General features: G+C 44.5%; 1 protein-coding gene across 1 annotated transcript in view; it reads left to right on the plus strand.

The window, feature by feature from the left end:
• Positions 1 to 1713: 1713 nt before the first annotated feature.
• LOC144690995 (uncharacterized) overlaps positions 1714 to 27739 on the plus strand; it is a 34872-nt gene continuing 8846 nt past the window's right edge. The window contains exons 1-3 of the mRNA XM_078558949.1: positions 1714 to 1883; positions 10821 to 10931; positions 19705 to 19759. Coding sequence (XP_078415075.1) covers positions 1830 to 1883; positions 10821 to 10931; positions 19705 to 19759 — 220 coding nt within the window. The 5' untranslated portion in view covers positions 1714 to 1829. The remainder of the gene's footprint in view (positions 1884 to 10820; positions 10932 to 19704; positions 19760 to 27739) is intronic.

Genomic DNA, 27739 nt, shown 5'->3' on the forward strand with positions numbered 1-27739 from the left:
TGACATCTTGTCATGGCATTCGCAAATTAATTTGCATCCTTTCACGAGTGACAACAGTTATTGTGAGCTATTGTTGGAGGAGGCACCTGCTTTATCTGTTTGCATTTTTGGCAAGTTTGCCCCATCTATTCATAGCAGTTCAAAGATGTTGAACGTTCTTTTGTAAAGTGATGGTATTACTGTGTACTGAATAAGATTTCTAACAATAATCATCTTTCTTCAAAGTGTGGTTTAAATTGAAATATGTCAAAAACAAGTGGATTGCTAGAGATACCATTTTCGGTTGCAGGGATCTTTCTAGAATAAAGACAGCATTACCCTCCTCTCAAAGTCCACTTTTCAAAAAAAATCTAGCAGTCTCCTGGTGAACTGTAAAGCCTGTAAAAAGAAATTGCACTGTGGTATGTGTTAAATTAAATGAGTTAACAGTTCTGTTAAAATTGGACAAAGGAATTTCATATAAACATTCATGCATTATTAATATTCATGGAGTAACTTCACCACATTAGTTGAAACAAATTCTAACTAAGAATTTCCCACTTAATTAAAATTTAGAGGGAAAATTCTCAACATCCAGCCGAAAGATTTGTTTCGATGATGATGCGCCCCCATCTTTGTATGAACTGTTCCAATCTGACTTGCTGTAAATTGAACAGGCGATGCATGCAATATGGGGAGACATCTTCAGTGAAACAGTCCTTTCTGGGCTGGGAGAAAGGAGGTCTCGTGGTGCAATGTGGTAGCACCCCTGTCTCTGAACCAGATGCTCTGGGTTTGAGTCCCACACCAGGACTTGATGACCAAAGACAATGTGCCCATAATGGGCCAAACAGGTTGATTATCAACCTACAAACCCTTCCAACATGCCTCTGGCAGGTGGTAAGAGTGGGCGAGTCTCCTGGGAGTGGCACCCCTCAAGGCAAATCTTAAGGCTAGTGACCTATTCCATGGAAAACAAAGCATATGCTTCATGTGTATCTAGAGGCAGGAAGTCTTCTAATTCTAAGAGCAGCAGGAATTTGGCAGTCAGTTAGAAGGAACATTTAATAACATGTCATTTATATATTGCCTTTTAACATGTTAAAGCACTGCAAGGCATGTCACAAGAATGCTATCAAACCAAAATTTGACACTGAGGTGCCATATAAGGAGATATTAGGTACTATTAGAGATATTAGATACTAGTGGCCAAATACCTGATCAATGAGGTAGAGTTTATGGAGCGCCTTAAAGGGGGAGAAAAGCAGACAGAAGTTTAAGAAACAGAGGGGTGATGGGCAATGAGGGGTTTGGTGTGAGTGAGGTCACGGACAGCAGAGTTTTCGATGGTTCATGTTCATGGGGAGGACGTGAAAATGGGAGGTCAACGGGGAGAGCGTTGAACTAGTCCAGTCTAGAAGCAAGAAAGGCAAGGATGAGGCAGGGACAGAAGCAGCGATAGAAGTGGATGATGAAGTGGATATATAGCTCCACACTCCACATTGACGACAAATTGTCAGTGTTTAGGATGCAGTCTCTTTCTCTAAAATCATGTAATGGATGAGAAAAGCACCACTTCATTACCTTTGCTCGCAGCCTTGAACACACTCAGCTGATTCAAACATTGAGTTGCTTTTAATAACACTGCCCAAGGGTGAATACAAGGACACAGGACAAGCAGTTAAAGATTACGTAGAGGCTCTAAATCAGGCCTATAAGCTCATTAGTGGTCTTAAGACAGTCTTGCTGGGACTGACCTGTCTGCCGCATACACTCAGCGAAGCATTTGGCCGTGTATAAATCACCAAAACCACTTTAGAAGGAAGAAAATTAGACGGAGGGGCTAGAAGATGCTGGGCACTCTAATGACAGTGCTGTTCCTTGTTGTCAGGGCAGTTGGGAAGGTGAGTTGAACTGGGAGATTCGAAGACTGTAAATTTTCTTTATTCGTTCATGGGATGTGGGCATCGCTGGCTAGGCCAGCATTTATTGCCCATCCCTAATTGCCCTTGAGAAGGTGCTAGTGAGTTGCCTTCTTGGACCGCTACAGTCCATGTGGTCTAGGTATACCCACCGTGCTGTTAGGGAGGGAGTTCCAGGATTTTGATTCAGCGACAGTGAAGGAACGGTGATATATTTCCAAGTCAGGATGGTGTTTGGCTTGGAGGGGAACTTGCAGGTGGTGGTGTTCCCATGTGTCTGCTGCCCTTGTCCTTCTAGATGGTTTCTAGATGCTGTCGAAGGAGTTGGTGCAGTGAATCTTGTAGATGGTACACACTGTTGCTACAGCGCATCGGTGGTGGAGGGAGAGAATGTTTCAGGTGGTGGATGGGATGGGTAGATGGCAATTAAGTGGGCTGCTTTGCCCTGGATGGTGTTGAGCTTCTCGAGTGCTGTGGGAGCTGCACTCATCCAGGCAAGTGGAGCGTATTCCATCACACTCCTGAATTGTGCCTTGTAGATGGTGGACTGGATCTGGGGAGTCAGGTGAGTTACTCTTCGCAGAATTCTGACCTGCTCTTGTAGCTACAGTATTTATATAGCTAGTCCAGTTCAGTTTCTAGTCAATGGTAACCGCCAGGATGTTAATAGTGGGGGATTCAGCGATGGTAATGCCATTGAATGTCAAGGGGAGATGGTTAGATTCCCTCTTGTTGGAGATGGCCATTGCCTGGCACTTGTGTGACGTGAATGTCGCTTGCCACTTATCAGCAGAAGTCTTCAGTACTATTGGTGGGATGTTGCCAGGACCCGTAGCCATTTCAATATCCAGTATCTTCAGCTGTTTCTTGATATCATGCGGAGTGAATTGAATTGGCTGAAGACTGGTATCTGTGATGCTGGGGACCTCAGGAAAAGGCCAAAGTGGATCATCCATTTGGCACTTCTGACTGAAGATGGCTGCAACCACTTCAGCATGTGCTAGGCTCCCCCATCATCGAGGGTGGGGATATTTGTGGACCCTCCTCTTCCATTTAGTGTAGTTGTCCTCCACCATTCATGGCTGGATGTGGCAGGATTGAAGATCTTAGATCTGATCCGTTGGTTGTGGGATTGCTTAGCTCTGTCACTTGCTGCTTCTGCTGTTTGGCAAGTCCTGTGTTGTAGCTTCACCAGGTTGAGTCCTCATTTTTAGTGCTGGTGCTGCTCCTGGCATGCCCTCCTGCACTCTTCATTGAACCAAAGTTGACCTCTGGGCTTGATGGCAAGGCTAGAGTTAGAGATTTGATGGGTCATGAGGTTACAGATTGTGGCTGAGTGCAATTCTGCAACTGCTAATGGCCCAGCATGCCTCGGGAATGCCCAGTTTTGAGTCGCTAGATCTATTTGAAATCTATCCCATTTAGCACTGTGGTAATGCCACACAACACGATGGAGGGTATCCTCAATTTGAAGACAAGACTTCATCTCTACAAGGTCTGTGCGGTGGTCACTCCTACTCATACTGTCATGGACAGATACATCTGTGACAGGTAGATTGATAAGGGTGAGGCCAAGTAGGTTTTTCCCTCTTGTTAGTTCCCTCACCACCTGCTGCAGACCCAGTCCACCAGCTATGCCCTTTAGGACTCAGCCAGCTTGGTCAGTAGTGGTGCTACTGAGCCACTCTTGGTGATGGACATTGAGGTCCCCCACCCAAAGTACATTCTGTGCCCTTGTAACCCTCAGCACTTCCTCCAAGTGGTTTTCAATGTGTAGGAGTACTGGTTCATCAACTGAGGTGGGGAGGGCAGTAAGTGGTAACCAGCGTGAGGTTTCCTTGACCTTGTTTGACCTGATGCCATAAGACTACATGGGTTGCAGAGACGATGTTGTAAACTGCCAGGGCAACTCCCTCCAGACTGTATACTGCTCTTCCACCATCTCTGGTGGGCTTGTCCTGTTGGTGGGACAGGACATACCCAGAGATAGTGATGATGGTGCCTGGGACATTATCTGTAAGATATGATTCTGTCAGTATGACTATTTCAGGCTGTTGTTTGACTAGTCTGTGGGACAGCTCTCCTAATTTTTACACAAGCCCCTAGATGTTAGTAACGAGGACTTTGCAGGATCGACAGGGTCGCGTGTGCTGTTGTCGTTTCTGGTGCCTAGGTCGATGCCGGGTGGTCCATCCAGTTTCCTTCCTTTCTGACTTCATAACGGTTTGCTACAACTGAGAGGCTTGCTCGGCCATTTAAGAGTCAACCACACTGCTGTGGGTCTGGAGCCACACGTAGGCCAGACCAGGTAAGGATGGCAGATTTCCTTCCCTAAAAGGCACTCGTGAACCAGATGAGTTTTTACAACAATCGACAATGGTTTGTTGGCCACCATTAGACTAGTTTTTAATTCCAGATTTATTCATTGGACTTAAATTCCACCAGCTGCCATGGTGGGATTCATACCCGTGTCCCCAGAGCATCAGCCTCTGGATTACAAGTCTAGTAACATTATCACTACGCCACCGCCTCCCACTAATACAATTACTATCAATTGTTGTGGCAGCTACTGGATGGAATCATTTGACAAGTGTGATTTTTTTTTAAAAGGACCTTCCTTCCCATTGTTTGTTCGCGTAAAATCACTTCCATCCTCCCTCTCCCTGCCACTGTTTATCAAATGCACTATAACACTGAGCCCCTACCTGTGCCAATGTCTGCCAGGATAACATTTGGTACAGGTCACCTGAGATAGGCAGCAGCAACACAAGTAATCAGTCCGATTGCTGTCCAGCGACAATCCTGCTGAACATTCTATTTGATGCACATTAGAGTGCAGATAAGATCAGGCCTGAATGTGTGGCTTTTATAGTGAAATATTCATAGGAATTGCTGAGCAATAAGAACCAAGGTTCATCTAGTTCACCTTCTAACATCCTGGTAGTCACATGTTACAGCAATAATAGTTCAGAGAAGGCTCCGGCGACTCATCGTGGGATAAGGGGCTTATTTTTTGAAGAAAGGTTGAACAGGTTGGACCTTATACCCATTTGGAGTTTAGAAGAATGAGAGGTGGTCTTATCGAAACATATAAGACCCTGAGGGGACTCGATTGGGGGATACCGAGAGGATGTTTCCATCGCTGGAAGAGACTAGAACCAGGGTGCACAGTTTAAGAATAAGAGGTCTACCATTTAAGACGGAGATGAGGAGAATTTTTTTCCCTCAAAGCGTTGTTAGATTGTGCAATCCTCTTCCCCAGAAAGCAATGGAGCCTGGGTCATTGAATTTATTCAAGATACGGTTAGACAGACTTTTGATAGATAAGGGAATTCAGGACGATGGGGAGCAGAGGGAAAAGTGGAGTTGAGACCACAACCAGATCACCCATGATCTTACTGAATGGTGGAGCAGGCTCGGAGGGCTGAATGGCCTACTCCTGCTCCTAAGTCCTAAGTTCCTATAATGGAGTTGTTGACTAATCGTAGTGATCAGTCGCTATCAATGAGTCTCCAACAGACTAGATACGAGGTGAGGAAGCCCTTAGTGGTGAAGAGCTTTGGGACCCAATGTCACCTGTTTCTTCCCAACATGCTACACTCACCACATGCCTTGTACCTAATTATTCATATTCTGTACCCCAAAATGTTATTTTAAACATTAGATTTAATTGGCCTAAACTTTCCACACATCCTCCAATAATTCTTTTGGCCAATTCGGAGTGATCGGCATGCAAACCCAATTGTAGGTCTGTTTTGGGTCCCCCACTCCTCCCATCTCCACCTACTCCTCCAATCGCCTCATTCCCCACATATCATATGTATAAGAGGAAACATGTGCTCCAACATATTTCTGACATCTGGGTCAGTTAAATGCCAGAGTCACAGGATGCCTAATGACACCGGTAATCACACGTTCAAAGGTTGGTAGAGGATGAGTTTAAGAGTTTTCCTGGCAATGCTGACTCTGAAGTCCTGAGAGGGGCCTGTAACAACTCCCATCTCAGCAGTGAACTTGCCTCCTGTATTGCAATGACCCCAAATTTGGAAGGGTGGTGAAAGTCAGATGGAACTCCTCTCCTGCTAGGGATGTACCTCCACCAGGGGAGGCTGGAATGTCCAGGTTGCATTGTTTATTCCCTCAGGCACCACTTGGGTGAGGTATCAGAGGTCATGAGCTTGTGAAATCATAACCCGGCCAATAGCACCTTCGGGAATAGAAGAAGTCCCATGCTGCTACTGTGCTTCATCTCATCTGTGCTTTAATCACTTCAGTTTTCTCTCCCATCCCCAATCAGTTGGGCCTCTGACACTGTTTGGGTGAAACCCAAAGAAAGCTTCAGGAACAAGACGTCGCCCTTTTCTGCAGCCTTGAGTTCCAAACATTAGCTTCAGCAATTTCAAACTTTAGCTGTCTCCTTGTTTATCTGCCTGTTTTTTTGTAATCCATCCATCTCCTATTTAAGGAATCCTCTAGGTTTTGAACTCAATTATTTGTTTCTAGCTCAATTATTTGTCTAATTCCTTTTCACTGTCTGACTGTTTGTACATTGTGCGACATTATTCAAATTCTTTTACAGATTTTTAAGAAACGTATTCACAAGCTATTAAACCTTGTTTCTTTGTGATAACTGTTAGCACATCTGATTCTGAACTTTGATTTATTCTTCCCCACCTCTCACTCATCTCCCACTTCTATTTCATTCAAACTTATTTTTTTCGTTGATACTGGTGCTACTTATATATAACAAGTGTGTCATTTTTCAACACTTGATTTCGGTTTCATTGATTTTATAAAATGGTCGACCTAAAGCTGAATTCAATTTTATTGTGCAGCCAAATGTTGGCCTTTCCTAAACATCCTTACTGGTTGCTTTGAGTAGAGTTCCAGAATGATAGGAAGTTAAAAATTTTAGCATCATAACCTTCTCCTCTGTGTAAATTACCTTCCCAGAGGCATTCCCCAGTCACACTGGCCACTTATTAATCTGCACCACCCCCACCCCCACCCTCCCTTCACATTTCTTGAGCCTTTGCGCACCAGCTGTACCCAGGATGATGCAGACGTGATTTGGTCTTAGGCTCTGCTAATGGCCATTATAAAACCAAACACTCTCGGATGCTTGAGCGGCACTAAGTAAAACTTCTGACCCTTCCCTCTTTTCCCTGTGGGCTGGTGCTTTACTGCCACTTGACAGAACCCTCGCAGTGTACAAGGCATCAAGAACACAAAGCCACTACACTGCACACCAGCACAATGTGCTTTTTAGCTTCTAAAATTGTACTTTTGACCTCAAACTATTATATTGCTACAAAATCAGAACCGCCTTTAACTCATTCTATGTAAAATCCTCATGAAGATGTCATTGTTAGAGGTGTGGAACTTTCTCTAGTTCACACACTCATTTCTCTTCACAAGAAATACAGCATTTTGTCATGATAAGAGAGAAAAATAAGAGCTTGTACAGCACTGTGTGTGTGCACATGTGTGTGTGACTGTGTGTGTGTGTGTATGTGTGTGTGACTGTATGTGCACATGTGTATGTGCGTGACTGTGTGTGCACATTTGTGACTGTGTGTTTGTGACTGTGTGTGTGAGAGAGAGGGAGATACTGTGTGTGTGTGTGTGTGTGTGTGTATGAGTATGCACATATATCTGTGTGACTGTATGCACACATGTGTATGCGTGTGTGTTTGTGTGTGTGTGCGTGTAGGGCTGTGTGTGTGTGTGTACATGCGTGTGTGTGAGAGAGAGAGAGAGAGACTGTGTGTGTGTGCATATATGAGTGTGACTGTGTATGTGTGTATGTGTGTGTGTGCACATGCGTGTGTATGTGACTGTGTCTGTTTTTCTGCCTGTATTTTTTTCTCATTCTCTTGCTCCCAATCCTTTACTCTGTCTCCATGTTTCTTGTTTTCTTTCTTCTCTATTTATCTCATTTATTCTCTCGCTGTTGTTTCCTGTCTGTCTCCTTTTTTCTCCTGACGAAGGGTCATTGACCTGAAATATTGGCCTGGATTTTCATCCTTGAGGCAGGTAGCGAGAGTTGAGGAAATTACCGGCTCGCCCCGGTTGCCTAGGGTGAAACTGACAAAAGATGGGATTTTCATTATGTGGGGTGGGGGTGGGGTGGAGTCGGACCAGCTGATCTTGGAAAAAGTTCAGAGGCAGCCACAGGGGCTGCTGGCTGCCGGGGAGGGCTGTTTAACAGGCTGTAGGACCTCATCTCAGTTAAAATAACACAAAGGCCCTCCAACTCACCCACCACGCCCCATCCATGCAACTTCATACGCCCACCCACCTCCAATTGCCCCTCATGGCCCCATGCCAAGGTAAGGCACTCATGTCCTTTTTTTAATTCATTCATAGGATGTGGGTGTCACTGGCTAGGCTAGCATTTATTGCCCATCCTTAATTGCCCTTGAGAAGGTGATGGTGAACAGCTACAGTCCATGTGGTGTAGGTACACCCACAGTGCTGTTAAGGAGGGAGTTCTAGGATTTTGACCCAGTGGCAGTGAAGGAACGGCGATATATTTCCAAGTCAGGATGGTGAATGACTTGGAGGGGAACTTGTAGGTGGTGGTGTTCCCATGTGTCTGTTGCCATTGTCCTTCTAGGTGGTAGTGAGCGTGGGTTTGGAAAGTGCTGTCTATGGATCGTTGGTGAGTTCCTGCAGTGCATCTTGTAGATGGTACACGCTGCTGCTACTGTGCATCGGTAGTGGAGGGAGTGAACGTTTGTGGATGTGGTGCCAATCAAGCAGGCTGCTTTGTTCTGGAAAGTGTCCAGCTTCTTGAGTGTTGTAGGAGCTGCACTCATCCAGGCAAGTGGGGAGTATTCCATCACACTCCTGACCTGTGCCTTGTAGGTGGTGGACAGGCTTTGGGGAGTCAGGAGGTGAGTTACTCACCGCAGGATTCCTAGCCTCTGACCTGCTCTTGTAGCCACAGCATTTCTATGGCTAGTCCAGATCAGTTTCTGGTCAATGTTAATTCCCAGGATGTTGATAATGGGAGATTCAGTGAATGTCAAGGGGCAATGATTAGATTCTTTCTTGTTGGAGATGGTCACTTCCTGGCACTTGCGTAGCACAAATGTTACTTGCCACTTGTCAGCCCAAGCATGGCTATTGTCCAGGTCTTGCTACATTTGGACATGGACTGCTCCAGTATCTGAGGATTCATGAATGGTGTTGAACATTGTGCAATCATCACCGAACATCCCCATTTCTGACCTTATGATGGAAGGAAGGTCATTGATGAAGCACCTGAAGATGGTTGGGCTGAGGACACTACCCTGTGGAACTCCTGCAGTGATCTTGGAACTGAGATGATTAACCTCCAACAACCACAACCATCTTTCTTTGTGCTAGGTACAACCCCAACCAGCAGAGAGTTTTCCCGCTGATTCCCATTGACTTCAGTTTTGCTAGGGCTCCTTGATGCCACACTCTGTCAAATGCTGCCTTGATATCAAGGGCAGTCACTCTCACCTCACCTCGCCTTTGTCCATGTTTGTACTATTATACACTCTGTAGAACCAATGATTCCTATGGTGACAGTAAGATGTGTCAAAAAAAAGCAGTCATCCATTGATAACTTTCCACTTTCTTAACAAAAGCTCCTATTTATTACAGCCCAATATAGCTGCCAATCATCCAGACCTATTAAAGTTTTAATAGCTGAAACTGCAAGCACTTGAACCTCTTTATCTTGTGCAAGTAAGTATTGTGAAATTGACAGCAAATGTTGGAGAGTCTGAGCTGCCAATCAAGCAATGTTCTCTCTGGGGTCAGGTGAATTAGTTCACTAATGGGTTTCTGGACTGTCAGCCAAGAATAGATAATGATGCATGAGTGGGCATAAGGGGTGGGAGGGGGCATATCTTGGCATGAGGCCATGTGTGTTGTTTGGGGGGCACACTTTGGCATGGGGGTCATGAGGAGGACCTTTTGAATTTACCTTTCATGCAGACTATAGTCCATGACACTTCTGAAGTGCCGTGAACCACAACCCATTGAAAACCTGGCCTGACTCCATGCAAATTGCGGACCACTAGGACATGCCTGCCCCCACAATGGAACCAGCCAGGTCGGGAATCGGGAATCCAGGGTGCAGGTTTTCGACTTGAACCAGCCCTTCAAAGGAACTCGCAAATATCAGAAAACCCGGGAATGGTGTTGGGAATCTTGTATTGGATCCTGGCTGCCATTTTTAAAGGACTCCTGAGTCATCCCGACTCGGTGAAAATTCATGCCATTGACTCTGTTTTTCTCTCCCTAGGTGCTGCCCGGCCTGCTGAGTGTTTCCAGAATGTCCTGATTTTTATTTCAAGAGATCCTGCATCTGCTGTATTTTGCTTTTGCCTCCTTTTTTCCTTTCAGTCTCATCCTTCCTCTTGCTTTTCTCCTCTGCCGTTATTTGCGCTTCTGTCCCTCCTGGTTTTCTCTGCTGCACCTTCTTTCTCACGAAATAATTGAGTGGATAAATTCTGCTTTCAGCCACTAATTAGCTGGATAATGTGGCTGACTGACATGCTTGCTATTTTCTTGGGAACGAAGCAATTCTGCGAAAAAAAACAAACAATTATGTTATTTAAAACTGGTGCATGTTAATATAGCATCAGTAGCACTCAAAGCAAGGTTCTGTCTTTGGCCTTGTGTTTCTCATTTCATTGGTTGCTGGAAAACTGAGTAATTACGACATTTGCTTGACAACCTGTCAACACATTCACATGGGCACGGATAAAAGGGTTTCATAATTTGTCAAGCGTCTAGTTGGCAGATAAAACCAATATTATGGATGTTGCAAGGAGGTTATTGTCCCTGCCTTTTCTATTTCCCTTCTCGTAGTGTTCATTATTGTTTTCTACTTCACTCTTTAATGCTCTCTAATTTTTACTGCATGTCATCTGGAAGTTTGGGGCTGAACTATTCCAGGAGGAACCTCCCCGCTATCGGGTGTACCAACCGTTGCCCTGGCATCTACAGAACGTCAGTCGGCCTCGCAAATCCAGTCGGGTTGGTGAGGTAAAACTCGAACTACTTTTTCCACTTAGTGGGGGATGGACATTGACATTGTGACATCTTCTTACCCTGTACAGTTTTATATCCAAATCACATTTACTGTAATACTAGACAGTTCCGTTATCATGTATTGAACAGATTTGAGTTTGGAGCCTAAACTATGTCCTTTTCATAGTGTCATAGTTTTAATATTTCGATAGGATCTTGCTATGCAAATGATGTTTGCCTACTGAGCAACGACCAGCACACAACAAAGCATTTAAGCATATGCGAGGCATTTTGGGATGTTTCTGAGATGTGTTTAGGCGCTGTGGGCAGGATCTTTTCAGTTGGCGTGCAGGGGGTGGGAGGGCTCGACACGCCAATGCATAAAATGACGCACGATGACGTCGGGCATGCACCCCGGGTTCATCGCACTGTCTCGCGATATTTCGTTCGGCGGGCGCACGCCGGCCAATAGTTAAACGGCCTATTAAGGCCATGAAGGAAGTAATTGGTGGGTGTAATTGTTGACAGTTGGCAGGCAGGCAAAAAAGGCCCAGCGGCCTTCACGTTTTTGTTTAGGAAACCTCATCCACGAGCGGGATAAGGTTTCCTAAAGCTTTTATTAAATAAATTTTTTAAATTTCCGAGATATGAGAACATGTCCCACCTCATGTGACAAGGTCTCCCTCGACTCTCCCTCTTCCTCCACCACCCCCCCACCCCCCCCAAGCCCGCACAGGTAGCGCTGAGCGCTACGGCTTGCGTCGTATGGTGGGCGGGCCTTAATTGGCCCGCCCGTGTAAAATGGCGGCGCTGAGCCGATCGCCGCCCGTGATTGGCTCCGCGCCGAGCCTGCCTGCCGGCTGGAAAATGCAGGTCAGAATATCTTTCTTTTCCTGATGGTTCTTTGGCACTTTTTAAATGGGCTTTAAATACCACGGAAGGCTTGTAGCCTGGTCGCAAGAGATGCGTTTCAGAATATGACAATGACCTTTAACAGAGAAAACCAGCCCAAGACCCTTTTACAGAATCAGAAATAAATAGGTCCTGAGGAAAACAAGGAGCTATTAGGAGGGGTGATCAAAAAGTGGGTTTAAGAAGGATCTTAAAGAAAGGGAAGGGAGGTGGAGTGGCTTAAAAACAGTTTCAGAGCACAGGGCTTAGGCTGCTAAGTAGGTAAACATTATTTGCACAGCAAGATCCCACTAAATTGTTAAAATTATAACACTATTAAAATTGAGGTATGCTATTGGTGTTTTAATGTGACACGTCTTTAATATCAAACACGCTTCAGTGATAGGATAGTGTGCAGTACGTCATAGAAAGTGTTGCTTTTATTGCCACAATGTCAGGCAATATTAATTGGATAACAGAGTGAGCATGAGACCTGTTCCAGCGTCTGTTGTCTGGGAAGGACAAAAATTGAAAGGGGAGAACAAACAGGAGATGTGGTTTATTGAGAAAAACAACAGGGCAGGTTTTAGCCAATAGTGAAAGAAATGAAAGAGGGTGTTGCGGGAAAGACAGTATATGGCCAGAATAAGAAAAGTAATGGTAAGATAAAAGCAAAAAACTGCGGATGCTGGAAATCCAAAACAAAAACAAAAATGCCTGGAAAAACTCAGCAGGTATGACAGCGTCTGCGGAGAGGAACACAGTTAACGTTTCGAGTCCATATGACTCTTCAACAGAACTAAGGAAAAATAGAGAAGAGGTGAAATATAAGCTGGTTTAAGGGGGGGTGGGAGAGGTAGAGCTGGATAGAGGGCCAGTGATTGGCAGAAACAACTGTTCCTGCCCCATGGAACTCATTTCTTGCTATCTTGACTTCATTCTCTCTCCCCTTGTCCAGTCCCTTCCCACCTACAGCCGTGATTCCTCTGACACCCTACATCATATCAATAATTTCCAGTTCCCTGGCCCCAACCGCCTCCTCTTCACCATGGACATCCAATCCCTCTACACCTCCATCCCCCACCGGGATGGTCTGAGGGGTCTCCGCTTCTTCCTCGAACAGAGGCCCGAACAATCCCCATCCACCACTACTCTCCTCCATCTGGCTGAACTTGTTCTCACACTGAACAATTTCTCCTTTAACTCCTCTCACTTCCTCCAAATAAAAGGTGTGGCTATGGGTACCCACATGGGCCCCAGCTATGTCTGTCTCTTTATGGGGTATGTGGAACATTCCTTGTTCCAGTCCTACTCCGGCCCCCTCCCACAACTCTTTCTCCGGTACGTCGATGATTACATTGGTGCCGATTCATGCTCTCATCTGGACCTGGAAAAATTTATTAATTTTGCTTCCAATTTCCACCCCTCCATCATTTTCACATGATCCATCTCTGACACTCCCCTTCCCTTCCTTGACCTCTCTGTCTCAATTTCTGGTGATAGACTGTCCACCAATATCCATTACAAGCCTACCGACTCCCACAGCTACCTCGACTACAGCTCCTCACACCCCGCTTCCTGTAAGGACTCCATCCCATTCTCTCAGTTCCTTCGCCTCCGTCGCATCTGTTCTGATATGCTACCTTCAAAAACAGTTACTCTGACATGTCCTCCTTCTTCCTTAACCGAGATTTTCCACCCACGGTGGTTGACAGGGCCCTCAACCGTGTCCGGCCCATCTCCCACGCATCTGCCCTCAAACCTTCCTCTCCTTCCCAGAAACATGATAGGGTCCCCCTTGTCCTCACTTATCACCCCACCAGCTTCCGCATTCAAAGGATCATCCTCCGCCATTTCCGCCAACTCCAGCATGATGCCACCACCAAACACATCTTCCCTTCACCCCCCCGGCGGCATTCCGCAGGGATCGTTCCCTCCGGGACACCCTGGTCCACTCCTCAATCACCCCCTACACCTCAACCCCCTCCCACGGCACCTTCCCATGCAACCGCAGAAGGTGCAACACCTGCCCCTTTACTTCTCCTCTCCTCACTGTCCAAGAGCCCAAACACTCCTTTCAAGTGAAGCAGCATTTCACTTGCACTTCCCTCAATTTAGTCTATTGCATTCGTTGCTCCCAATGCGGTTTCCTCTACATTGGAGAGGCCAAACGCAGACTGGATGACCGCTTTTCAGAACACCTTCGGTCTGTCCGCAAGCATGACCCAGACCTCCCTGTCGCTTGCCATTTCAACACATCACCCTGCTCTCATGCCCACATGTCTGTCCTTGGCCTGCTGCATTGTTCCAGTGAAGCTCAACACAAACTGGAGGAACAGCACCTCATCTTCCGACTAGGCACTTTACAGCCTTCCGGACTGAATATTGAGTTCAACAATTTTAGATCATGAACTCTCTCCTCTATCCCCACCCCCTTTCCGATCCCCCCTTTTTTTCCAATAATTTATATAGATTTTTCTTTCCCCATCTATTTCCATTATTTTAAAATGCATTTCTATCCATTGTTTTATCTCTGTCTTTTAGCCTATTTCGATCCCTTCCCCCCACCCCACCCCCACTAGGGCTATCTGTACCTTGCTCGTCCTGCTTTCTACCCTTAATGTCACCTATTATCACATTCCTTAGATAATAGCACCACCTTCAACACCTCTTTGTCCTTTTGTCTATGACACCTTTTGGTTATCTCCACCTATCACTGGCCCTCTATCCAGCTCTACCTCTCCCACCCCCCCTTAAACCAGCTTATATTTCACCTCTTTTCTATTTTTCCTTAGTTCTGTTGAAGAGTCATACGGACTCGAAACGTTAACTGTGTTCCTCTCCGCAGATGCTGTCAGACCTGCTGAGTTTTTCCAGGTATTTTTGTTTTTGTTAAGAAAATTAATGGGTTTGGTGGTGGGGGGTGACGGGGTAGTTGTAAGCAGGCATTGGAACAGTTGAGTCTAGATGAGATTTTGGCAGCAGATGGGTTGAGTGAAGGCTGACAATGTTATGGAAATGGAATTTTTATGATTTATGTGACTGAATGGCTATGGGATGGGAAATTGTCTTTGTGGGTTCTTTTCATTCATTCATGGGATGTGAGTGTCGCTGGCTAGGCCAGCATTTATTGCCCATCGCTAATTGCCCTTGAAAAAGTGGTGGTGAGCTGACTTCTTGAACCGCTGCAGTCCATGTGGTGTGGGTCCAGCCACAGTGCTGTTAGTGAGGAAGTTCAGGAATTTTGACCCAGCGACAATGATGGAACGGCGATATGTTTCCAAGTCAGGATGGTGAGTGGCTTGGAGGGGAACTTCCAGGTGGTGGTGTTCCCATCTATCTGCTGCCCTTGTCCTTCCAGGTTGTAGCAGTCGTGGGTTTTGAAGGTGCTGTCAAAGGAGCCTTGGTGAGTTTCTACAGTGCATCTTGTAGATGGCACACACTGCTGCTACTGTGCATCGGTGGTGGAGGGAGTGAATGTTTGTGGATGGGGTACCAATCAAGCGGGCTGCTTTCTCCTGGATGCTGTCAAGCTTCTTGAGTGTTGTTGGAGCTGCACTCATCCAGGTAAATGGAGAGTATTTCATCACACTTCTGACTTGTGCCTTGTAGATGGTGGACAGGCTTTGGGGAGTCAGAAAGTGAATTACTCGCTGCAGGATCCCTAGCCTCTGACCTGCTCTTGTAGCCACAGTATTTATATGGCTACGTCCAGTTCAGTTCCTGGTCAATGGTAACCCCCAGGATGTTGATAGTGGGGGATCCAGTGATGGTAATGTCATTGAATGTTAAGGGGCAATAGTTAGGTTCTCTTTTTGGAAGCGGTTATTACCTGGCACTTGTGTGGCACAAATATTACTTGCTACTTGTCAACCCAAGCCTGGATATTGTCCAGGTCTTGCTGCATTTGGACATGGACTGCTTCAGTATCGCATGAGCCGTGCATGGTGCTGTAATTGGCTGGGTTGGAGTTGTCCTGCTTTTTGTGTACAGGACATAGCTGGGCAATTTTCCACATTGCTGAGTGGATGCCAGTTTTGTAGCTGTACTGGAACAGTTTGGCTAGGTGTGTGGCAAGATCTGGAGCACAAGTCTTCAGTACTATTGCCGGAATATTGTCAGAGCTCATAACCTTTGCAGTGTCCAATGCCTGCAGCCATTTCTTGATATCACATGGAGTGAATCGAATTGGCTGAAGACTGGCAACTGTGATGCTGGGGACCTCCGGAGGAGGCCGAGATGCATCATCCACTCAGCACTCCTGGCTGAAGGTTCTTGCAAATGCTTCAACCTTGTCTTTTACACTGATGTGCTGGGCTCCCCCCTCATTGAGGGTGGGGATATTTGTGGAACCCCCTCCTCCAGTGAATTGTTTAGTTGTCCACCACCATTGAACACCCAAGTTGCAAACATCAGCAGGATGCAGTTGCTTCAAAACAAACTTGGGCCTATACTGCATTACTCTGATGCTCTAAAACCCAATTCACCCCATCAGAAACATTCCCTGTCGCCCCATAAAATGTATTTTAATCATTGGGAGCCAAATCCTCAGACAGCAACTCACAAGGCATCTCTATTGTCCTGTTAAAGGCTGCACAATGAACTGTTACCTTGCAGTCGCAAGAGATTATTACGCTCTACACATGGGACGCATGACCATATTCCAGGCCTCCGTTATGTGAAGTCTGAGGCTGCTTTGTTTCATGACATAGATTGCTTCATACTGTGCATTTGGATATGATTCACACCCAATACTGAGCAATTTGTACCACTATCAGATGTTAACAGTGCCCGTGAGGTTAATTTGAGGTTTGCCTGGCAACATTATTTCGGACCCTTGGCTTTTGGAGCCAATTAAATCCTGCGTCAAAATCTCTGGTGCCTCCATTTGATCCACTTTGACATCCATGGGAATTCATTTTCTATTCATATCCTCACAGACTCTCGAGAATCCGCGAATTGGAGCCTTGGGATTATTTTGGTCCTTGCACAACAGAGATGTCCTGTTCCTGAGGTGCAAATAGAGTGGAAGCTATTGCTGTAATGTGCATCGGTGGATTGATCCCGTTGGGAGCACTTAAATGGATTATTGATATATAAAAGATACAGTCTTCCAGTCTTCAAGATAAAAGCGGCCTCCAGATCTTCTATTACTTCAAACATGCAAAAAGCATGTATGTAGAATTGCCGCTCATATATCATCGTTGTCAACAATTCAGCTCTCCCTCTCTTCCTTCTGAATACATTTGTTCCATTTTTAAGAGCTGACCTTTTAGCAAAACCCTTGAACAAATGAGTGAAATGGAGTTATTTTTGTGCTTCTTATTTAAAAGGTGAAGATGGAATGAAGGAGGAGAAAGGGATCTTTTGCATTGTAGTAAATTAAAAATGTGTTTCTCCTCTAGATGAAACTCTTCTCCATGTCACCCTCGACTATGCCCAAACCCTGCAATCTGCTCCTGGATAAACCTCCCAGCAGACAGGCTCATCCATTTTGGATACACTGAGGGGAAACATGGCGGACAGCGAAGCTGGCTTGACAATATTCTAACATTGTGAAGCCCAGCAATGAAAAAAAGCAGCGGCATAATAAAGATGCTTCTCCCAGGCCTGTAAACAACTGAGAAAGGCCCCAGAATGCAGCCTGCGTTTGTGCTTTGACTGATGTAGTTCCCAGTCAGCACTGACATGTTTACAATTCCTTAATCCCTGCTGTGGCTTCCACCATCTGTGCATCTCCAGAAGAAGTAATGTGACCTTCCAACATCAGGGCGAGAACAGCAGAGCCAAGGGAAAATGACGGAAGGAATCTTTTGGCCTGTTTAGGATGTCGCCAAGGCAAAGCTTGCCAGGCACTAATGATATATTCAGACTGTCAGTTCCAAGAGAGAGCAAACTCTTTTCTGAGAGGCAGAAGTCACCAGCATTATCTACGTTTAGAGACCAAACCTTTTAATAACCTTTAGAGGATTAAGAATAGTTTCCCATAAAATGTTTCTCTTGGAAAGAGGCTGCTCAGCTCCCAAACGAGGTGAATGAGAGGTTCCTTTTGGATCAGTTATTGGTATAGATGGGGTTAATTGCAGCATTGCTCCATGATAGGCCGAGATAACTTTATTTTTAAAAAGATGCATTTTTAAAATTATTTTTCTGTTTATTCATTCACAAGATGTGGGCAGTACTGGCAAGGCCAGCATTTGTTGCCCGCACCTAGTTGCCCTTGGGAAGGTGGTGGGGAGTTGCCTTCTTGAACTGCTGCGTCTGTGTGGTGGAGGTACCCCCACAGCTCACCACCACCTTCTCGAGGGCAATTAGGGATGGGCAATAAATGCTGGCCCAACCAGCGACACCCTCATCAATGAATAAAAAAAACACAGTGTTGTTGGGGAGGGACTTCCAGGATTTTGACCCAGCGACAGTGATGTAGGCTAAACCTAATGAGAGGCCAGTTGATGGCAAGAAGAATTTCTTCATCCAAATTGATAAACATTTTGGCAGTAGTCTTTAGGTACGAAGTGGAAACCTTAGACTTATTCACGATGCAGTGAGATGATGTATTGGCGGGGAGGCTGTCGATTTGTTCTCCCCCTGGTTGGATTAGTCAAAATGGAGCAGATAGCTTTCCTCAACTATCTTTACGTTGAGATTGAACTGGTTGGAAAGTTTTGAGCTGTGAATTTCTGTACTTTAAAGTCAGGGTTTGATGATGAAGTTTGGGCATGGGGGCGGGGGTGCAGAGAGGTACAGCTTCCACTAGGAAATCTTCACATATTGTACACTAAAGCTTCACTAAACCGGAAATGTAGCACAATAATTAAAGTATGTTTCAGAGGCACCCAGATAGACTGCAGCCAAAATTATTAAGAATTTGGTAGTGGCTTATGCTTGGAAAGAAAAGAAAGGCTTACATTTATATAGCATCTTTCACCAATGGACATTGCAAAGCACTTTACAGCCAATGAAGCACTTTTTTTTAGTGTAGTCACTGTTGCCTGGGAGGAAACACAGCAGTTAATTTGCACATAGCAAGCTCCCATAAGCAGCAATGTGATAATCTGCTTTTTGTGATGTTGACTGAGGGATTAATATTAGCCTAGACAGCAGGGAGAACACTTCTGTTATTTTTCAAAATAATGCCTTGACATCTTTTACATCCATTCGAGAGGGTAGACAGGACCTTAGGTTGATATCTCATCCAACACCTTCAGCAGTGCAGCACTTCCTGAGTACTGCACTGGAGTGCCCACATCAACATCTGTACTCAAGTTCCGAAGTAAGTCTTGAACATGGAACCTTGTGACTTAGAGGTAACAATGCTATCAACAGAGCCTGGCTGACACATTGGAAGATTATAGACTATTGAATGCTAATACTTATCAGTTATAACACTGGTCACAACAATAGCTGGTCTTTCAGATTACGGTGCTGTCTAAAGGCTTATGTAGTCTGACTCGTTAACTTATTTCATTTCTATACTAAGGATGACAGACCTCTCTTTGATGTCATTGAGCTCAAATTTTTGGGCAATTATGGTGCATTTTTACAGTGAGACTATAAGTAATGGAAGGGAGTTCTCATCAGTTCAGTGATTTCTAATGGATTGGAATTTGGGGAGACTTCAACAGTGCACCCTATGAGGAAGTATAGAATCATTGACAACAACTTCTGCACTTAACTGTGCAAGCCACAGAAGTAACTCTCCATTTCAGAGGAGCAAAGACATCAAACGTTGATAGTTTTGTCATCATTAGTACTGGAAAATCCAAGTCAACATGTTATGATGAGATGTGTGGTGTGCAAATGGGTTCCAAGTGATTGTCGATTCATGAAGCTTGTTCCAACAGTGAGATCTACATTGAAGGAACGCATCATTTATTCAGTCTCCTCTTTCTTTCAGAAGGGTGGATCTCAACGAAGAAGCATTATCCCCTCGAAGGGTATTACAGGGGAAGGTAGGTTTCAAATTTCTATCTGGTGGCCACTCAGAATTTGAGCTGAAAACCTGCGTGAGATAATGAAGTTCGCGTCTCTGCCAAGGTGACTGTTCAGGCAGGAACCCAAACCCTCTGGAAGTTCTGGTAGGCTAGAGGCATGGAAAAAGAACAAGTTCGCATTCTGTTTAACTGTACTTGCACGGATGGGAGTTCAGAAAAGGTTGACTAGATTTATTCCTGGAATGAAGGGGTTGTCTTATGAGGAAAGGCTGAACAGGTTGGGCCTATACCCATTGAAATTTAGAAAAATGCAAAGTGATCTTATTGAAACATATAAGATTCTGAGAGGACTTGAGAGGGCAGATGCTGAAAGAATATTTCCCCTCATGGGGCAGTTTAGAATTAGGGGCACAGAATAAGGGGTCTCCCATTTAAGACAGAGATTAGGAGGAATTTCTTCTTTCAGTGTTGTTAACCTTTGTATTTCTCTACCACAGAGAGCAATGGGGCTGGTTCATTAAATACATCCAAGACTGAGTTAGACAGGTTTTAGATCAATATTGTGCATTTCTGGGCTATATAACCTAGTGTTGTGAAGATGAGTGGGTAATGTAATATAATAATAATATAGTAATATAATCCCATAGGATCAGGGGTTATATTATCCATTAATAAATGTAAATATTGTGGAGGGGGTGCTAAGTCAGAAAGAGAAAGCAGAGTTGATTTTCATGATAGAGAGACTGGTGCCGAACTCACTTGAACTGAACTGAACTGTTTCGATCTAAATTTCTGAGGTTAGCTTCACTATCATAATTACATCTGAGCCAAAGTGTAGATTTGAACCTGTGCATGAATCCCACCCAAGTGCAGCAAATTGCTTATGTCATTGAAATTTGAAAGAATGGGAACAATTAAAGGGAGGTGTCACAATAAGGGCACCGAAAGATCCTTTTAAAAGCCTCAAAAGTCATTTCAACCCACTGGCAAACTTTGGAGCGGGAACGGAGTGAAGGAAATGGAGGGGGCATGAGTTTGTCAACAAACAACAGTACAGTCCCAACCCCAGAACCCTGTTTAACCGTGGAGGATGCTACATGATGGACTCACCAGGAGAAAGGCATAGGTGTAGAACTAAGACCAAGGGCAGGATCTTCCGGTTGGCGAGCGGGGGTGGGGCCTGCTCGCCGATGCGTAAAATGGTGCGGGATGACGTCAAGTGAAACTCCCAACGTCACCCCACGTCATTTCCTTTTGCAGGTCGGTGGGGGCGCAGCCAAGTCAGCTGCGCGCCCGCCGACCTGTCAACGGCCTATTGAGGCCATTGAGACACTAACTAAAATCATTAATGGGCCTGCCCATCCAACCTTAAGGTTGGCGGGCAGGCCGGGAGCCCTGGCGGGCTTCAGAAAAAGCATGAAACCTCATCCACGGACAGGATGAGGTTTCATGAGGGTATTTAAATTTTTACCAAATCTTTCAAAAAAAGTTATGGACATGTCCCAACTCATGTGACAGTGTCACATGTGGGGACATGCCAAGTAAATTTTTTTTATCATTTCTATTAAAAATGTTAATTCTGAACTGATCCCCCTGAGGCAGCACTTAGCCTCAGGGACATGTGTGCGCTCTTTCGTGTGCATGTGCGAAAGAGCACACTCCCGGCTGAGAGAATCACCCCCCCACCCCCCCACCCCCCACCGCCCGCACAGGGAGTGCTCAGCGCTTCCAGGCGCACGTCCTGCTGGCCGGGCCTTAACTGGCCTGCTCACATAAAATGGCGGTGCACCCCCGATGGGTCTTAATTGGTGCGCTCCTGCCCTTCCTTCCCAACGGGGGGAAAATTTTTCCCCAAAATATGATCTTATTTTCTACAAGGCTGGAGATGTTTGCCCAATATTTTACTACTGTGCAGCTAAGGAGAGAACGTATATATGAGGAATTATGGACAGGAGAAGATCCAGTTGTCATTCAGCCTGTCCCTCATGATTGTGACATCATGAGGAGTTCCCTCCCTAAAGCCTTCATCTTTGACCAAGCTTTTCATTACCTGTCTGAATATCTCTGTTTGTGCCTCAGTGTCAAATTTTATTTGATATCACTCCTGTAAAGCACCTTGGGGTGTTTTGCTACCGCTATATAAATGCAAGCTATTGTTGTGCATCAGAATGCTGATGTCCCCCACCACAGCTGGAAGTTAGGTCATCTCCTGGGAGAGGTGAAAAACAAGTTAAAACCCGGGATAATCAGCAGGGGACAAATCTGGACAACCTCTCTCCACCCACTTAGGTGATCAAAACTAGTCTCAGAGACCACTCTAACCCTGATGAACGTTATATGCTGCTAACGTCATTTACAAGGTAATCTCCAGCCAGAAACAGATCCGGCCCTTATCTGAAGTAACGCAGTGAGTCAGCATTCGTTGCATGAGCTGTCAGCCACTTCCACAGGTTCATTATTCTCAGCGAAAAGAAGTGTTATTATTGATATATCCCAGTATTGATTCTAGTTCTGATTTTGTATAACTTGATAGTACCTATAAGTTAAAAATAAACTGACTACACAAACATCATCTTATAACCACTCAGTGCTCTTCTCTCTTAATACTATGTGGCCTCAATGCTGATTATAAAGGTGTGATTACCAGAAAACAACAACTTGTATTTATAGAGTGCCTTCAAAATAGTAAAATGCCTCAAGGCATTCACAGGAGTTATCAAACTGATTTTGACACCAAAGTTTTTACATTGAGACACATAAAGAGATGTTGGGACAGATGACCAAAAGCTCAGTCAAAGAACTAGGTGTTACAGAGCATTTTAAAGAAGGAGAGAGGTGAAGAAATGGAGAGATTTGGGAATTCCAGAGTATAGTGCCTGGGAAACCGGACACACAACTGCCAATGGTGGAGCGATCAAAAACAAAGGTGTGTAAGAGGCCTGAATTGAAGGAGTACACAGACCTCTGAAGGATGTAGGAGATTAGGGAGATAGGGAGGGCCAAGGCCATCGAGGAACTTGAAAACAAAGGTAAGAATTTTAAAGTTGAGGCGTTGCTTGACCAGCAGTGAATTACAACACAGAAGCATGTACAAACTAGAATACGGAGATGAAAGTAATGCAGATAATGTTTTTAGGAGAGTCACTTCAAAAGAAGTTACTGAGCCTGAGTGTGAGGACGAGCTGGTATTAACCAGTAAAGACCTCTGCTTGGGTTCCTATTGGTCTATGTCCTAATGGTATGGTTGTGAATTAAAGTCTGTTAGAATCCATTTTTCTAATTAAGATCGTACAGGTGAGAATGGATTACTTTATCCTTGTGGGACATTCCAAGTGAGCCAGTTGGAGCCACAGCCCTTTGGTTGGTTTGACATTTAGTCAGCATGACACAATAAGAGCAAACCGTGCCTATCACTATACACTTCCCACTTCCTCACTGGAAGTTTCTAGAATGATGAGCCATATCTTTAAAGGTAAGTTAATTGAGTGTTTTTTTTTTCTAAAATGAAAAGTGTAATTTTTTCTAGTCATAGAATACAAAATCATCAAGGTAATGTTTTGAATTTATGCAAGATCTTACACAGGCTTTGACTGGGGTGTAGTGTCTTAGGCACCCCAGTTAGAGGAAGGATATAATAACAGTGGAAAAGGTGCAGTGTAGATTCACGAAGAGGTTACCAGGGATGAGGGGTAATGTTATACAGTAAAGACTCCACAAGCTAGGGCTTTGTCCATTGGTTCTGAGAGGATGATGTGTGACCGCCCAAATGGTTGATAGGTTATGATAGGGTAAATACTTACTTCCATTGACTGGTAATATAATTAGCTGTCCACAAAGGATCATAGATATCTCTCTCCATTAGAGAGGCAATGGGTTACATATAGCTTGAGGAGCACCACTCCACAAGTGTGGAGCAAGGATGAGGAGACAGGCCTCCATGAACTACCACAGCCAATACAGTGATTGAACTTGTGCCATTGGCATCATTCTACATCACACACTAGCCCATCTAGCCAACTGAGCTAACTGACCCTCACTGGATGGTTGGTTTGGCATTCTTCTGTTTGTCACAAATGTACCAATCATACAACAAGAATTGGTAAACCAATAATGTGGATTCTTTATTTGAAGATAAGACTGTATAAAGGCAGTGGTAACTGGGAGGTTATGTAGACACGTCTCACCTGTATGGCTGCTGCTGTGTTTTGTCTGCAGAATCATGGCATTAGATATGACTTCCTGTCTCGTGGTGGGCAGTTTAAGATATGGATCCTTAAAGGTACATGCACATCACATCTTAACAGCTGGTAAGGCGAGCACAGATTTAAGAAGAATTGGAGGAGTGGTTAGGGGAAAACTTATTTACATAGAAAGTCATTAGAATGTGGTGTTCTCTAGCATACGCTTTAAGCACTTTAAAAACAGAAATTTAAAGAGAAAGGGGAATAATAAAGGGTGCACACAATGAGAGGAATTAGACTAGATGTCTCATGTTTAATTTGAATTCTTTTAGAATTGTGAGGGCTATTAATGGTTCCCATTCCCCTCCTACAATGCTTCTTGAACTTTAGGATTTTATATAGAACAAAATTGCACAGACTCAGGGTTCAGCTCAATGACAAACTTGCTGTTTATTAGAATTAAATGTCACTACGCCCTTATACAAAACACTAAGCTGGTTCAAGTGACACAACACCTCGATTCGTTCATCCAATTTAAATCCCACTATGATTCAACCTCGGCTCCCAACCAAAACACACAAAGTCACCACGACTTATGAGGAAAAACCTTTACTGGAAAAACCACAGGCAAAACCCTACATTTCTGCCCCAACCATACTCAGCTCAGACCCAACGCCCATGGATTTGGTCATTACCCTCAAGTTACTCTAATCAGCCCCAATACCCCTCGGATTTGGCTGATAACTTAAAATACTCCACACAGTTGGTCCTTCCGGTCAGAACTGTAGGTCCGTGAGCCAGGTTGACCCCTCCTGACCTTCCTTCTTGACTGCAGTGCCAAACCCTTCGCTCTTGTCCTTTTTATGATGATGATCCTTATCGAAATATCATGAACACGTTTCCTGAGGCCAGCCTGCTGGATGGTTAGTGCTTAGCACCTTCTTTGATTCTTCAAGCCTGTTCCAGACAGACCTACTCCGTGCTGATGTTGTTTCCACAACAGAAAACAATGAATCCCACCAAGGTGAGGTATCCCTGGCTCCGAAGCTGATCTTTATATGAAAGGTTTCTCTCCTTCCGTCACAGGAGTGAATGGGATGTTGCCTGGGACCATTTGGTTGTGACAATGGCCTCCTTCATTTCTTAATTAGATTACATGATAGTGGTTATCTGGTGTTCACTGCTGTGATGATGTCTTAAATTCCAGTCCTTTTAACAGTATCAGTTCTGCTGTGATATTGGAATGTCTGAGATTAATCCCCGCCCCACAGGGTAGCCCTGCCTTGGTGTGTTTTGTTTTGAGGCTGGGCTTTTGTTCACAGTACTTGTGTCTGTAGGGGGTTTTCCATCACATTTTATACAGTCCGGTTGCAGGGGATTCTGACCCCACAGAGCTGTGGCAGGGAGGAGTAACTGAGCCTGAACATGTGAGGGAGATGAAACCCCCATCACTGCAGATGAAGCCAGCACTTGACCCAGTTTCAACTGTGTCCATTAATCCAGCTCCCTCCTACAGCTGGACCGACCAATTTTGCCAACTCTTTACTTCCCAATTTACTTCAACGGCAATTTGAAAAAAACTCTTCTTTTAAAAAAATGTCAGAAAAATAAAATGTTTATTTTAAATTTATTATGATTGTTTTGACTGTTAGTAGCAAGAAATGGAGTTGATGCTGGCTCATTAATTGTAGATATTATTTTTGATGTGATACAGCAGTAATAGACATCCCAAGGTTTCAAATCCATTGTTATATAGGGCAATGCAAGATATCCTAGCATCTTAAATGATAGAATTAGAAGCTCATTACAGTAAGAAGATGGGTTTTGAAAATGCAATTCCACCCCGGGGACCTATATTACATTTTTTTTTTATTTTGTGGGAAGCAGCACATTTTAGAAAATTAGTTCTGGTGGGTATAAAAAGAAATGTACAGATCAAGTATTAAAGGAGAGCCATTTGGTAGTCATTTATAAACTGCTGTTCTGAGGACGTACATTTAGCTGAATGATTTTGGTATTGTCACTGCGTGACAGAAGAAAAATCAAAGTCTTCAATAAAAGGTTGTAGTGAATGCCTCCTAAGCAGTCTCCACGTTTTAAAAAAAAGGCATCCAGGGTATAGTAGGTTCTGTAAGGTTTGAACCTTAAATCTTTCGGCATCTTGTTTCATTGTTGATGCAGTGGAAACCAACTGGCGATGGACTAAGTGAGTTGTCTCCTGTTCACCTTGCACTATAGCCTCCCAGAAAACATGATAAGCTCAGAAACCGCAGCCTTTAGCCCTTCCCTCCTCTCCGCCCCCTCTTGCTCTCCCTACCCACTATTAGCAACTCTCTGCGAGGAAAATATTCATTGAATCATAGAAATTTATGGTACAGAGGGAGGCCATTTGGCCCATACTGTCTGTGCCGGTCAAAAAAAGAGCTAACCTGCCTAACCCACTTCACAGCTCTTAGTCCATAGCCTTATAAGTTAAGACACTTCAGGCATATATCCTAAAACCTTTTAATTGTGATGAGGATCTCTGCCTCTGCCACTATTTCAGGCAGTAAGTTCCAATCGCTGAACTCCCCTCTAAACCTTCCGCTAATAACTCATCTCTGCTAAAGGAAATAGGTCCTTATATCCACTCCATCCAGGACCCTCAAAATTTAATAGACAACAATTAAATCTCCCCTCAGCCTCCTTTGTTCTAAAGTAAATGCCCTCAGCCTGTCCAATCTTTCCACATAGTTAAAATTTTCCAGGCCTGTACCAACATCTTTGTAAATCTTCTCTATCTCCTCTCGTGTGATCACAGTCTTCCTGTGGCCTAAGTAGCATCCTATACAGTTCTAGCAGAGTGTTGTAGGGGGGCCGAGTTGTACTATTAGTAATAGAGTTGAACTGCAGACACTTCTTAAGTGGAAACATTAAGTTTATTTAAAATATACTCAGCAGCAACTATACATTTGCTTTCAACCCCAGCTCTACCTCTACACTGTCTGCTGAGGTAGCCCACGCTACTCTCGTATTGGTTACTGCAGATCATGTGATCTTACCTAACAAGTATTATTCTTAAAGGTACATTACGCATTAAATAAAACCATAATTACTACATTCCTCCCCCTTTAACTTGGCTATACATATTATATTTACAAGTACATATTTCTCAAGACAATGTAATATTTAAATTGGGTAAGGAATTTACAAGTTCAGCCTTTCAGGTGGTTTCCTGGTATGTGTGGGACATCGCAGCTCCACAACTTCAGGTCCTTTGTCAGGAATCTCCTTTTCCGGAGTTGCCTGAACATCAAGTGCTTCGGTGGGCATTTGCAGCTCTGTATCCTCAACTCTTACAGGAACATCAGACATGTCAGTCCTGGGTTGAGTATTTTCAACAGGAAACGCAGACCCGGTCGTGGTCACAGGTGGAACCATATCTTATAGAGTTGTCTCTCTCTTCCTTAAACGATCCAAATGTTTATGGATAATCAGGCCTTCCACCTCCACGTGGTATGATAGAGGTCCAGTCACAGCACTTATTTCACCCAGTAACCACTTTGGTCCTTCCCCGGAGTTTTTCACGTATACCGACTCTCCCACGGTAAATTTCCTCTCACGACTACGCCAGTTGTGCCTAGTTTTCTGGTTTCCCTGACATCTTTCCACCTTCTTCTCTAAATTCGGCATTATTAAGCTCCATCTTATCCTGAGACTGCATTTCAACAATAACTCCTCAGGTGTGACACCTGTTGTTGTGTGAGGGATAGTCCTGTAATGAAAAAGGAAGCGTGCTAGCTTGGTAGCCAAGGAATCACCAGTTAGCTTTTTCCTA

This window comes from Cetorhinus maximus, chromosome 2 (assembly GCF_964194155.1).
Source record: "Cetorhinus maximus chromosome 2, sCetMax3.hap1.1, whole genome shotgun sequence".
In the NCBI taxonomy this organism is placed as follows: domain Eukaryota; kingdom Metazoa; phylum Chordata; class Chondrichthyes; order Lamniformes; family Cetorhinidae; genus Cetorhinus; species Cetorhinus maximus.